The 13509-nt window shown below is 37.8% G+C and overlaps 1 protein-coding gene across 1 annotated transcript in view; it reads right to left on the bottom strand.

Annotated features, from left to right (window-relative positions):
- Positions 1–572: 572 nt before the first annotated feature.
- niban2b (niban apoptosis regulator 2b) overlaps positions 573–13509 on the bottom strand; it is a 41468-nt gene continuing 28531 nt past the window's right edge. Inside the window, exons 7-15 of the mRNA XM_027162711.2 lie at positions 12096–12211; positions 8212–8316; positions 7946–8108; positions 7003–7190; positions 6308–6463; positions 3947–4060; positions 3211–3318; positions 3015–3126; positions 573–2513 (exon numbers count right to left, since the gene is read on the bottom strand). Coding sequence (XP_027018512.2) covers positions 1570–2513; positions 3015–3126; positions 3211–3318; positions 3947–4060; positions 6308–6463; positions 7003–7190; positions 7946–8108; positions 8212–8316; positions 12096–12211 — 2006 coding nt within the window. The 3' untranslated portion in view covers positions 573–1569. The remainder of the gene's footprint in view (positions 2514–3014; positions 3127–3210; positions 3319–3946; positions 4061–6307; positions 6464–7002; positions 7191–7945; positions 8109–8211; positions 8317–12095; positions 12212–13509) is intronic.

Raw genomic sequence — 13509 nt, 5'->3', positions numbered from 1 at the left:
ACCTCCACATTTCTGTTTGCATTTAAGGGTAGAAACATTTAATTAAATCTAAAATGAAGAAAGTAACATTGGAGGAAACAAATAGATCAGCAGTCCCAGTGGATATTAGGTCATTAACAGTCCTTAATGTTTATATTGGATATAAAGCACAGACTGTGATGATAATATCATTCATTCATTCATCTTCTAGATATTATCATCACAGACTGTGATGATAATATCATTCATTCATTCATCTTCTACCTCTTATCCGAACTTCTCAGGCGTCATCGGGCATCAAGGCAGGATACACCCTGGATGGAGTGCCAACCCATCGCAGGGCACACTCACTCTGTGGACAATTTTCCCAGAGATGCCAATCAACCTACCATGCATGTCTTTGGACCGGGGGAGGAAACTGGAGTACCCGGTGGAAACCCCTGAGGCACGGGGAGAACATGCAAACTCCACACACAAGGCGGAGGCGCGAATCGAACCCCCAACCCTGGCGGTGTGAGGCGAGCGTGCTAACCACTAAGCCACCGTGCCCGTGACTATAATAATGACCAGAAAATACAAGCACAATTACAATGTCAAATTTAATTGATTTATTGTTGACCATTTTCAATGAAACAAAGAAGGCAATGAACCGCATCAGATAATAAATAAACATTTTGAACGACAGGTTGACGCAATAATTACATATTCGCCTTTTAACCATTTTGATTGTCATTTCAGTTTAAAAACCAAACCACCAGGTAACACTTGCAGGTTTCCTATTACTACAGATCATACGTATAGCGTATAATGTTCTGGTTGAATCACACCGATCTCACAGCATGAATGCAGCCAGTCTGAAAGTCGTACTGGACCAGACGCATGCTACATAGACAGTAGACAATATAACATGACAATAGACAGTAATAGGGTTTAGTTTGAGTATAAAGAAAGGAAACCGTTTCACTTGATACTAAATAAGGATTTATGTTTAGTATTTAACTATTTAGAGTACAGGAAATCTCTGGATATTCACAAATCTGTTAGGTCCAACAGAAATAAAACTATATAAAAAGAAATAGCAAAAATAAAATTCAGTGTTTTCAGTTTGGACTTTTATAGACTTGTTTATAAAAAAAAAAAAAAAAAAAAAAAAAAAAGAATAAAATTGCAGAAGATACAATAGGAGACTATTACGTTATAAGGCATGAAGTGAATTATATAGTGTTAAGCAGTCTTATTGGCAAAAGCTTCCCATTTCTCAGCACTCTGTAACAGCACAATAATCAGCAAATGATATTTGTGACATTATGTTTGGTTTTGGTTTTAATATCGAAGCCCATCTGAGTGACAGCAATACAAATATGTGCAAAAAAAGGTGAAATGTTTAAAAGATAAGATCTGATTTTTTTATTTTTTTAAGAATCAAAAACAGACGCTTAACTGTAAAGGAAATGTGAGAGGCGATTTCTGTGTAAACAAACCAACCACCGTAAAAACCCTCATCTGTAAAACCATCACTTCTGTGATCAGTGGGCTGGTGTTTCTAGCGTTTTCCATAAAAAATAAACACAACTGTATAATTAATGATGTCTATGTCTGCGCCGTCAGTGTGTCAGCTCCTTTCCTAGCATCCTCGCCTTCCTTTTCAGAGTCATTGTGTTTCTCTTGTCCCGCCTCCATCGTTGCCGTGCCAGCTTTCAGCTCTTCCTCCTCGGCTGTCTCATTGGCTGGTGACTGGAAGCCGCTGTCTGTGTCGGTGTTGAGCTGCTGAGGTTCTGTGTGCGAATCTGAGAAGTTCTCTGCAGCATCCGTTTGCTCTTCTTTCTTGGGTTTTGTAACGGTTTCTTGATCTTTTGCAGGTTTCTCAGTGTTTAATGGTGTAGATTGAACCTCCTGGTTCGCTGGCGGTGCCAACTGGTCGTCTTTTTTAGGTGCACTATTTGCTTCTGCTTTAGTGCTTAAAGTTTCTTCTGTTTTCTCCAGAGTGATTCTATCTGGACTTTGCTCGCCATCTTCTCCTTGGACTGCGTCCTCGATCTGCTGGATGGCGCTCTCTATGGCCAGCTTGCTCTCAGAGTCCTGTGAAGACTTTGGTGCAGCTGCCATTTTATCAAGCTTTGCCGCAGTCCCATTGGGTAAATCGGGTGCCGTTTCCTTAGGTGATGACCCACTAACCTCGTCTTTGACCGGTGCTGCCTTTTCAGATGCACAAGAGGACTGAGCATCAGAATCTCCCTCACCCTGTTCTTCAGGGATGTCATGAACGCTAGGAACCTCTAAGCAGGACTCATTGAGAAGCGTTGTGTTCGGTCCATCCACCTGTATCATGGAGACCACTTGTTTCATCCTGCGTCTCTTCTGGGCCGCTGAATCTCCCTCGTGCTCTCCGTCCACTTCCTGTTTGTCTCCGTACTCTCCCGCCCAGTCGATGGACGGGTTCTCGCCCAGCAGGTGGAGGTTGGGGTCGCTGTTGGTCAGCACGATGCTGTCTCTGTACAGGTTGTGTTTTCTCTGAACGGCAGCCTCCTTTACAGCTGGAAATAAGAAGTAAGAGTTAGAAAGTTTGAAAACTCTTGCTGATGATTGGTAATAAGTTGTCCTAAAAACTACTTTTACAAAAAGATGCGTTTGCTAACGCCAAGCAATCTCATGTAGATTCCAGAAAGAAACCTTACTAAGCCCCGATACTCGCTTTAGCACTGATAACAGTGTACGCAGTGTATTAAGTGTGTTTCTTGTAGGTTTTACTGCGTAGAGTAACATCGATTCTAGGACTGGTTAATACCGCGATATAATATGATGCAACACCAGAATAAACGAAGTCAGTACGAGTCAGTATCAACCATTTTTATTTATTTATTTGTATTATTTGTATTGTTCTTTATTATCATTATCATTCATCTATTCAGATGTTTAATAACATGCCAACGTTCGCAAACCTAGATCAAGTATTGTAAAAAAAAAGTTTACAGTACACATATATTTTCTCTTATACCACAGCGCTGTCGAATTGTGCGACTTGAGTCATGTCTCACCCATCATGATGTCCTTCATGACCGTCTGAAGCACCACCTCCTCAAAGATGTTCTCGACCAAAATGAAACGGGAGAAATCTTCAAAGATCAGCTCCTGGAAACGAGGCAATTCCTACAGGCAGAGATTAGATTAATCTTTAGACTAATGCAATAAAATGTGTGTGTACAGAAAGTAAGTGTGTGTGTGTGTTCTTACTGCAGAGCAGGACGGAGAGAGCTGTTTCAGCATGTAGGGGATAAAGATCTGTAGTAGAGCCTCTCTGAAGAACCTCTTACGTACAGTGCTGCTGTCATAGTCGTATTTCTGTGGAATATGAAGAAAGGAAAAAAAGAAACATTGAAATGAAATACAATGATGTGTGCAGAATTATTGGCACCTATATTCTGACTCCAGAATTATTGGCACCTTTAAAAAAAAAGAAGAAGAAAAAAAAAAGAACATGATAAACAAATGGTTAAACTTCCAAACAACTGGAATTCATTATTCAAATAAGGATTTTAATTTTTACTTTCTCTGAAAACCGGCAGAAATGATTAGTAGCAAAAAATAAATACATCCAGAGCTGAAATTCAATAATGAGCATGATTTAATTTGAGGATATTTACTTCCAAATCAGGTGAACAGTTTCAGAATAACAAAGCATCTTTTTGTCTCTCTTTGTCTTTTTTCCCCCATGAAGAGAGACACATTTATTTGTGCTCAAAAATATATATTTAAAGTAACTTTTAAAAACTAGCATCCTAAGACAAAAAAAAAACAGAACTCCGAGTCCGAGATCCTTCACTGAACTTACTTTTAGGAGTGTACTTCTCAATCTTATTCAATTTGTGTTTAAACTCTAAACATCAACATATGATTCATTTTGGATAAAAGCTGGCAATAATTTTTGAACAGCTAAACTCTGACAGACAGATATCCTCATTTTCGGCACCTTGATGACACGGTCCTGACAACGCTGGATTGTTTTACAGAGACCTTCCTCCTCATGACCCTCCAGACTCTGATGGAGCAGCTGCTCGAACGTGTACACGGCATCATCCATTTGCTGCAAAAAAAAAAAAAAGATGAACAGTGACACACATGAGATGACAGGCCAGAAGAGTGACAGAAGAGTTATTATTAACAACAACATCATCATCATCATCATCCAAGTGCAAGCTTCCTCAAGTATTTAGAGCCTAAATAATTATTTGATGATCTGCATTTTATTTTTATTTGAGCTTTAATGGATCAGTTTGTTTTAAAATGATTAAATAAATAAAATATTCAATTTCATTGCTGCATTACGATGCAGTCCATGATTTACTGCAACTCCATTAACTCAAACACATTCTTTATTACTTTCAGACGGCATTCAATTTCTGCAGCATACCTTTAGAATTTATTGCTATTTTGTAAATTCAATGTGTAAACCTGGCTGACGATCCACTATAATCGGCATTAATCAGAGTTTACAGAAGATATATTGACAGACAGACAGACTGATAAATGGATAGATCATTTATTAAACCCTGAGGAAAATTCAAGCATCCAATAGCAACAAAAAACATCCAGTCCTAATCCTAATAAAACTCCTGATCCGCAAAAACAGAATAAATGAGATTTGTTTATTTTGCCTTCAAAGCAACACAAAGCATTTCCCATGTTAACCAACAGGGTGCGCCCTCACACAAAGGCTGCAACAGTTGGGATCCTTGTGAGAAACTTGTGATCCAGTGCTGATAAAAATACACTCTGCATGTTCGGGCTTGTGTCACCGCTCCCATGCTTTAACTCAAAAATCTTCTCCCTGTTACATCTGAAGCACATTTTCCTCTCGAACACCATGTAAATAAGTCAGATACGAATCAAGAAACTCCTGTTATTACGGCCGCTGGGGTATAATATCTCATCTATTATCAATCCACTAGAGTAGAAAGGTGCAGGATATTTAGTACAGTGCAGAATTCAGCTCTCTTAACATGAATACAACTGAAATATGCTGGCAACGAAGTCAGACATGTCAGTGCTACGACGATACCTCAGAGAATAAGACACTATATTAGAAGAAACAAATAATCCACAGTAGGGTGTGAAGTCGCTCCAGAAACAACGTTGATCATTTTCCCATAATAATGCTTCAGTCTTGTTACACCAAAGCAGCAATTTATCATTTGTGTTTCTTAATAAATATTATTAATGAACAGCACATTGTACTTTTTTATTTATATATAGTATAATAGATTTGTAACCTCCACAAAACAAGTTAGCTACTGTTACCGCGTACATGTTGAATATTATATAAGAAAAACTATTAAAACTGTGTTTGTGTGTGTGTGTGGGGGGGGGGGGGGGGTGATGAAACTGTTGAATCCTTTCATAAAAATGTAAAATTTTATTTTGATAAAGAAAAGAATCATGTTTTTCCAATCAAGTCCTTGTGTAAAGGGTTCATCGTTTATTGTCGGAGATTCTATTGTAGACGATTAATCAACACCTTCTGACCAATCAGGTTTGAGAAAACGGCAACGTTGAGGTAAAATATTTCTTAAAAAAGTGTGCAAAAGATTTTGCAATGGTTTTGCATAAGCAAAAAATATTAAATGAAACTTTATTTAAATGTTTCTATACAAGTTTCAAAATTAGAGATGTTAGAACTAAAAAGTGGATATTTGCATAGCTGTTTATTGTTTACTACAACCGGTTCAACCCAAAAGAAAATACTGTCTTAAAAATAAAGAAAAAAGAAGAAAAGGCCATTTGCCCGAAAGGCTTTAATCCAAATCTCAATCCTTCAATGAAAGTCGGCTTTTTAAAAAAGGGCGTAATAATGTGAGAAATAAGTACAGCAACTTTTGTGCATTTATTTTAGCTTAATGAACACATTTATATAATGTTCATGAAATAAATCAATCGGGTTCAGTTGGAGTTATTTTCCAGTTAAAGTGGTCTATGACTGCAAAATGGTTCAGTGACGGCAGAGAAAGACACTTAAACATCACATTCTTCCGTTTCTCTACACATTAACAGAACCATAATAAAAAGTAAAGACGACGCGGCATATCGTAAATAACCGGACAATTTACAACCTACGTACAATTCGTGAGACGTATTAAAGACGTATCGGACTATTCAGTCTTTCGGAGAAACGCTAAAAGAAATAAAATGATCACAAATCCAAAATAGCTTGAATTCAGTGCTGATTAATTGTTAATTATAATAGCATTTTTTCCCATGCGGCTCTGGGTGCATGAGTGTGTTTTTCCCAAGGAGCTGTAGCTAGAGGATCACAGTGAAACAGGACGAGACCCACCTCTCTCATGAGGATCTGGGCTCTCTGGACGAACACGGACGGACTTGTGACATCGAAGCGCTGCTGCAGGCCCTCCAGACTCAGCTGCTCGACCTTCTCATAGCAGCACTGCATTTTCACCGGGTGGAAAGCCAGCATGGAGATCTTCTCCATATACTACAGAGCAAAACGATATCTCACGGTTACATCTGTATATACAGCTTTGGGTTTCGATTATAAACATGAATCGGGAAACTTATTCTGATTAGTAATTAAAAATAAAAATAGACTAATAATGCAAATGTCAGAGAATAGAATGAATACACATTTAATATATTATTCTTGCCTGTAAAAATAGCTCTACTTGTCAGTCAAATGTGTTATTAATAAAATAGATTGACATCAGAGCAAATCTGGTTACAAGCTGCTGTGTAATTTCTTATTATAGCAGCTCTGAAGCTTTCTGTAAGGAGACAGATAGAGTATAGCTGAGTAGAGCTGCTATAACAGAAGAGATAACAAGAACTAGTGTTTTCTATTTGAACTGAATTTAACCATAAAGGGTTAAATGGTTGCACATTGTTGGAAGGGGGGGGGGGCATTTGCTAAAAAGAGGAAAATGATCTTAATAAACTACTGCTGGTTGTGGTGTTATGCTCTTTCCCCTCAAAGAATAAAAATACGTTATATTAAACGCTCAGGATCGTGGCTCTCACCTCTCCCAGCTTCTCTTTGCTGCCGCCGTTCAGCAGGTTCTTGCTCATTTCCACCAGCTCTCTAAAGAAAACATCACGCACCTCAAAGAAACCTCGGCTGGTAGGTTCCATCAGGGCCTCAAGGATGGAGCCGATATACGGCTCGATGCTCACCTTCAGGAGTTTCTCAGCCTTGGGCAGCACCAGAGCTGAAAGTCAGCAAGGAAGAAGGAAAGAAAAAAAAAATGTTCAAATGTCCACCAGAAAAACAGCCAAAAGACAGAAAGGTTCTATCCGTTTCCAAAATATCAATATACTTGCTTTAACAATGCAGAAAACAAAGCCGTAGCAAGTTAAATCATGTAGAACACAGTCAACTTTCTTAAATAGATAGATAAATACCATCCCATTGGTATGACACTTGTCAACTGCTACACAAAAACACTCCACACCTGAAGGGAACTAAAGCACCTGGGCTTTCACAACCTGACTGCGTTACAGTTCTTCCCCAATCCACCAGACACTTTGATACCCAGAGACTTGACTAGGCAGAATTTTTTCACGTCTAATGCATTTAGCAGTCGGTTTTACCCAGAACAACGTTCAAAAGTGCTTTAAAGGTTCATTAGGTTCATTATGTCTCGATATGTCCACCTGTGTGTGTGCATATGGTCTTCACCCATCTTTTAAAGATAACCAGTGACTCAGCTGTTCAGACATCTAGAGGAAGTTTATTCCACCACCTCTGTGCCAGAACAGAGAAACATCTTGATGTATACCTACAGTACATCACCTCAGAAGATGCCTGTTTCTCTTACTACACCATTTGTTTCTTTATATAAACCACAGAATATATGTGGAATGTAGTTCTTCAGCTAGGGTTTGATTGCATGCACTATAATTATTAGTTAGAAGGCCAGTAAACAGTGAGAAATTATGTGTGTATTTACAGAGTGAGCAGTACCTCTGATTTTGCTGGTCACGTGCTCCTTAGAGGTGATAATCTGGTCCATGTCGGTTCGGATGGAAGCCTCCAGAGGAGGACGTCCTGCCTCACATTGCTGCACTATGGCCTCATACTGGGACTGGGTTTGACTCTGAACCAGACTGTACACGGCATCGGAGATCTGATCACACACACACACAAACCATTAGAGCTAGATATTACCACAACACTGCAAATCCATCCATTCTAATAGTGCTGCTAATTTCATTTCATTGTTTAATTACCAGCGTCCAGTTCTTCTGCCTTTCCTGCATCTTTCCCTTCAGACGTGGACTGATTTGGTCTCTCAGCTCAGGAAGCAGCTTCTCCATCACCAAGTTAGCCAGGATCTGAGTAAAAAAAAAATAATAATAATTTTTACCACAAAGTGCTTCATCTACTCAAAGCTACATCCAACATGTCAAGTGCTAAACAGTTAGCATTCCCTTAATCGTTACAAAGAGAATGGTGTGAAGAAACAAAAGTGAGAAACAAAAGTGAGCCACAATTCTGTACACAGAAATGCCATGTTGATGAGAGAAGAATGAACACATTGGTTCAACCTGACAGGAACTCAAATAATCACTCTTTACAACACCACATCAAGCCTCGAGATGGACCCGATAAAATTATGATTAATTATCGCCTGAACTTTTGGCAATCTAAAAAAAAAAACAAAAAACCAACAACTCAGTGTTACATCATACAACTTGTCTGAATCAGGTCACATCCCCAAAATGCTTTTATAACACTAATATAATTTTATAACTTTATACTTTGTTACGTTATAGCTACTAGAATGCAAGCACTGAAGCTAAATGCAAGAGTTCGTGAAATCCAGTAGAAGCCAAGGAGCTGTGATGATTCGTTCCCATCACACCGTAATCCTCTCAGACATCACATCAAGTGTTTCAGGTGTACTACTAACCACAAGCTATATCCACCGGGATAACAGCTCTGTACCGTGTGCCATTTTAATAATTCCACACATGATACAAACAAACAGTTAGTGTTATGTAACTGAACTGAAATTCAAGACCACACCTGTAGTCCTTGTGTACGTGTTTGCAACACGCATGTCCACGTCGTCTAGTGAAAATATAGTTATTTGATAGAAAAACAGGGTTTAACCTTTCAATTTTGTAGTAGAAATCAAAAGGAGATCATTTAAGGATAAGAAGATAAAGATTATATATTTTTAAACATTTTATTGCATCATACTTTTTATCCGTTTATACTTGCATGTAAAACGACCTCGTTTCTGTCATCACTAACGTTATATCTTATATATAAGTGATGGGTGCTGACACTGGAGACTCCTTCCATACATATTTAATAAAACATTTAATCGTTTCATTTCATTCATTTATTGTTTATCTTTTATGTGGATTATAGAGTTTGACAAACATACACGTCCCTGTAAATAAGCTAATACTCTAGAAACATTAACGTGATATAAACCTTTATAGAAAATAAAATCAACACCTCCTTAACTATCCAGATTTAAAAATTCAGCAGCATTGTGCTATGAACTAATGTCTCAACCTCAAACAGGTCACCTGCTGCTCACGATGTCCCTGATGTGGTCACAGAGCAGGACCAAACATACCTAGGGGCTGTTAGGAGAACAAGACGTAATGCTGTGCTGTTAACGCTCCTTTCCAGAAGATAACATTCAACACAGCCACAAAAACATGACAAACAGAAAACTGCTGCTTCAAATAGGCTGAATGTAAGATAAGACCAAGATGGTGATGGATTTATTAATGCCTTACATTTATGGTATCCTGAGTTTATACTGCGAGATCGAAAAATATCACTCTCAAGACGCTCGTTGGAAATCAGATGATCTGGACAGATATCTAATCTACAAGTGAAGCGCGTCTCAAAATATTTTAAGAGCAGCAGCAGTGTAGACAGATTACTTAAGTGCTTGCTTGTAGCCAGAGTTAAACCAGAGTCTCAATAAATAAATAAATAAATAAATAAAATAACTGGATTTGACAACAATTATTCAGCAGACATTATTATAATATTATTTTTACATCATTGAGCCTTTAGGCATTTGAACACATTTAAGGATAAACATTTATTATTTTTTTCTTCTTAATTTTTTTCTTTATTAGTTTAAAAATACAGAAATATCGTAAGCTCTGGAGATGGTGACTGCTGTAATTTCATTTTTATTTTCGTGCTCTTGCGGCCCCTAGATGGTCCAGCAGCAGAAGTACTCAAAGGAAGTAGGAAGGGTAAGTAATTAAATAAGAAAAAAATATATATATAATAATATAAATCGATTAAACTAAAACAACCAACCAACCAACCAACCAAATAAATAAATAAATGCTTGAGCCTATTTTTTCTTCTTCTCCTCGTTTTTACAATGTATAAAATTTATCCTCATCATACTCTCTGGTGTCATCCAGATGAGGATGAGGTTCTCTTCTGAATCTGGTTCCTCTCAAGTATTCTTCCTTCATGTCATCATTATTTCAGGGAGTTTTGTCTGCTTTAAATCACCTCAGGCTTGCTCATTAAAGTTAAATAGAAATAAATGCAATATATATAATAATATATATATACACAAGACAACGCCCATTGTTAAAAGTGCTTTAGAAATAAAACTGTATACATCATTATTAGGATTATTTTCCTATTAAAGCAAATCCACTAAAAGTTCTGTTTGTGACTTAACTTAAAATCTATTTCATTTCTAAATGTAGAGCGATTGTTACCTGGCTCATGTTACACCTGGTGTTTTTAATAAAATGCACAGAAATACTCCCATATAAAAGGTGTCAACACTTCACACGGCCATGAGTTTGTTTTCACCTTTGGCACACAACTGCACGTTTGTCTGAGAGACTGACCCTGATGGAAAAAAGCCTGCAGGGATCTCGGGCTCTCGTTCACCCACTAAAAACCCATGCAGCGTATCGAAACTGGAATCCTTGCACAATAAGAGGAAATGAGCTCAAAAGGAGCCAAGTGGGTTATAAATAACCGTATTGCTTAAAGTACACGATGAAGCATTAGGTCAGTGCTGTGAGGAGAATTTGGCACAAAAGACACTAAATAACTCGACTTTACTTTCACTTCTCCTCAGAAAGCTGTCAGGATCCGAATCGCATGGTGTATACAGTACAGTAAACCTTTATCCCAGGTTATTCTTGATAAACAGTGAGCCACGCCTTTTTAATAATATACACAGAGCTTCACACAAAGCTCTGTGAAACGTCTGTGCCGCTTGAAGCGACTCATTAGAAGCTGTAATGACGTTTATTCGTCGGCCATTATGGCCTGATTTATGGCATTCGGAGTGAAGTGACCTCCGCTTGCCCTTCCTTCTGGCAGAGACACAGAGATGGCGGAGTATGAAAGCGCAGAATGTGCATTCAAGACAATGTTTTCTGTGGAAACACAGTGAAGCATGTCATCTGCTCTATGTGTGTGTGTGTGTGTGGGAAAAAAATATATACACACTGCTAAACAATATGTCCATGTAAAAGTCTGGAACTACAAACAAAAACAGAATCTTCTAAAGCTAATGTTGTGTAATAACGTAAAGCTAGCTAGGTGAGTGCATTAATATAAACTGAGGAAAAGTAACTAGTGTTTAGCTTTCCAGGAGGAAATAAATAAATAAAAATAACCGATTAGACACAGCTCTTTTCTTCTCTTATGGTTCGATGGCACGATTAGTCACCAGAAAAATAAATAAAATGAAATAATCATTGGTGAAAGTTTAGTCTGGCATTTATTTCCTCTCGATCTGTTTAACAGCGAGACGACATTGTTCAAATAGAGCTGATCTTTATCTAGTAAGTAAGAATGAAAAAACAAAGAGACAGGATGTGCTTGTCTCGATATGTCCACCCGATACTGAATATTTCACAGTGGTTACTAAATGATAAGCTGAACTTTGCAGAAAAGCTAAACAATGTGAAATAGTTAATTAATAAAATTGTAATAAGGATGTAATATAAGGACATAAATCCGGTTCAAATGTACAGGAACACAAATTGCTATTCAGACTTTATCAGACAGGACAAAAAGCTCCAAAACATTCTAATCTAATAATAAACCGAATAAAACAAAACAAAAAAAAAGGTGTGTGTGTGTATGTTACCTGAGGAGGTTTACCACACATCATGTCCCAGGTGCCGTACTGACCCTGAGCCTGGCGGTAAAGTCGAACCGCGTCTGTAAACGCCGGGGTCTGAACTTTACATTCCTCTGACAGGCCTGAGGAAGAAACAGATACAGCAACAGTGTCAGAATGATATAATCACCATCATCATCCTCACTATTTATTTACTGATGTTGCATTAAAAAAAAAAAAAACACCCTAGGGTCCTATTATTAGAGTCATGGCTAAAATCATATACTTATCATATACTAGGTGCAATATGTATTTATTTGTTTTTATTCTTTAATATATATTTATATTGGTTTGCTAAAAGTGACATCAATATCATTTTAGGCTTCAATCAGGCCTTGAGTTAGGTGACAAGATGTGAGAAAAAAACAAACACGAGAAGGAACAAACAGCCGTGAATTCGAGTCGACGTGTCGAACAGGAAAACATTTCTTTGCTAATAACCCGATGTTGCCACATAAAGATTGATTGAAGAGAATTTTGAACGCTTCTATTACACTACGACACTGTAGTGGAAACAGTAACAAAACAGCACAAGAGGAACTGTTTACAATGTGTATCATAAAAATAAAAGGAAACTAATGAAAGAAAAAGTGCATGTGTAGTATCCATACAGTGGGTTTATCTGCCATAGCGTTTATCGGAAAAACAAATAGACCCCAGGGGATTCTCGGTTCTGTGTCTCCGGGGAAACTCCTAAAAACCCCTTTATTGGTTTTCAATGTAAAACCCACCCAGGGAACCTCTGAGGACCCTCAGGTTATTATTATTATTATTATTATTATTATCATTATTATTATTATTATTATTATTATATCCCTACATTGCACACTTGTAAAAAGCTTCTGCATTGTTTAAGTTACTAGATGGAGTAAGTGATCTAGTATCAAACAGAAGCCCTGAGGAACCCTTTCATTCTAACTGCTCATATGTAGTGTCTAGGGAATAGTGATCAGGGCGCAGTTACAAACACACTGTGGCTTAGTTCCCAAAAATGACCTAAATAGGGAAGTAAGAGTGACAGTGTATGAACTGTGTCACTGGTTTAAGACACACACATGCACACACACAAGCACAGACATACACAAATACAAGTACAGACACAAGCACAGACATACACAAATACAAGTACAGACACAAGCACAGACATACACAAATACAAGTACAGACACAAGCACAGACATACACAAATACAAGTACAGACACACACAGACACAAATATACAAGCACAGACACACACAGACACAAATATACAAGCACAGACACACACAAATACACAAGCACAGACACACACACAGACACAAATACACAAGCACAGACACACAGACACAGACACAAATACACAAGCACAGACACACACACACACACGCACAGACACACAGAC

The sequence above is a fragment of the Tachysurus fulvidraco genome, chromosome 9 (genome assembly GCF_022655615.1).
Source record: "Tachysurus fulvidraco isolate hzauxx_2018 chromosome 9, HZAU_PFXX_2.0, whole genome shotgun sequence".
Lineage (NCBI taxonomy): Eukaryota > Metazoa > Chordata > Actinopteri > Siluriformes > Bagridae > Tachysurus > Tachysurus fulvidraco.
Note: the sequence above shows the minus strand (reverse complement) of the source record. Positions and strands in the feature narration are given on the sequence as shown.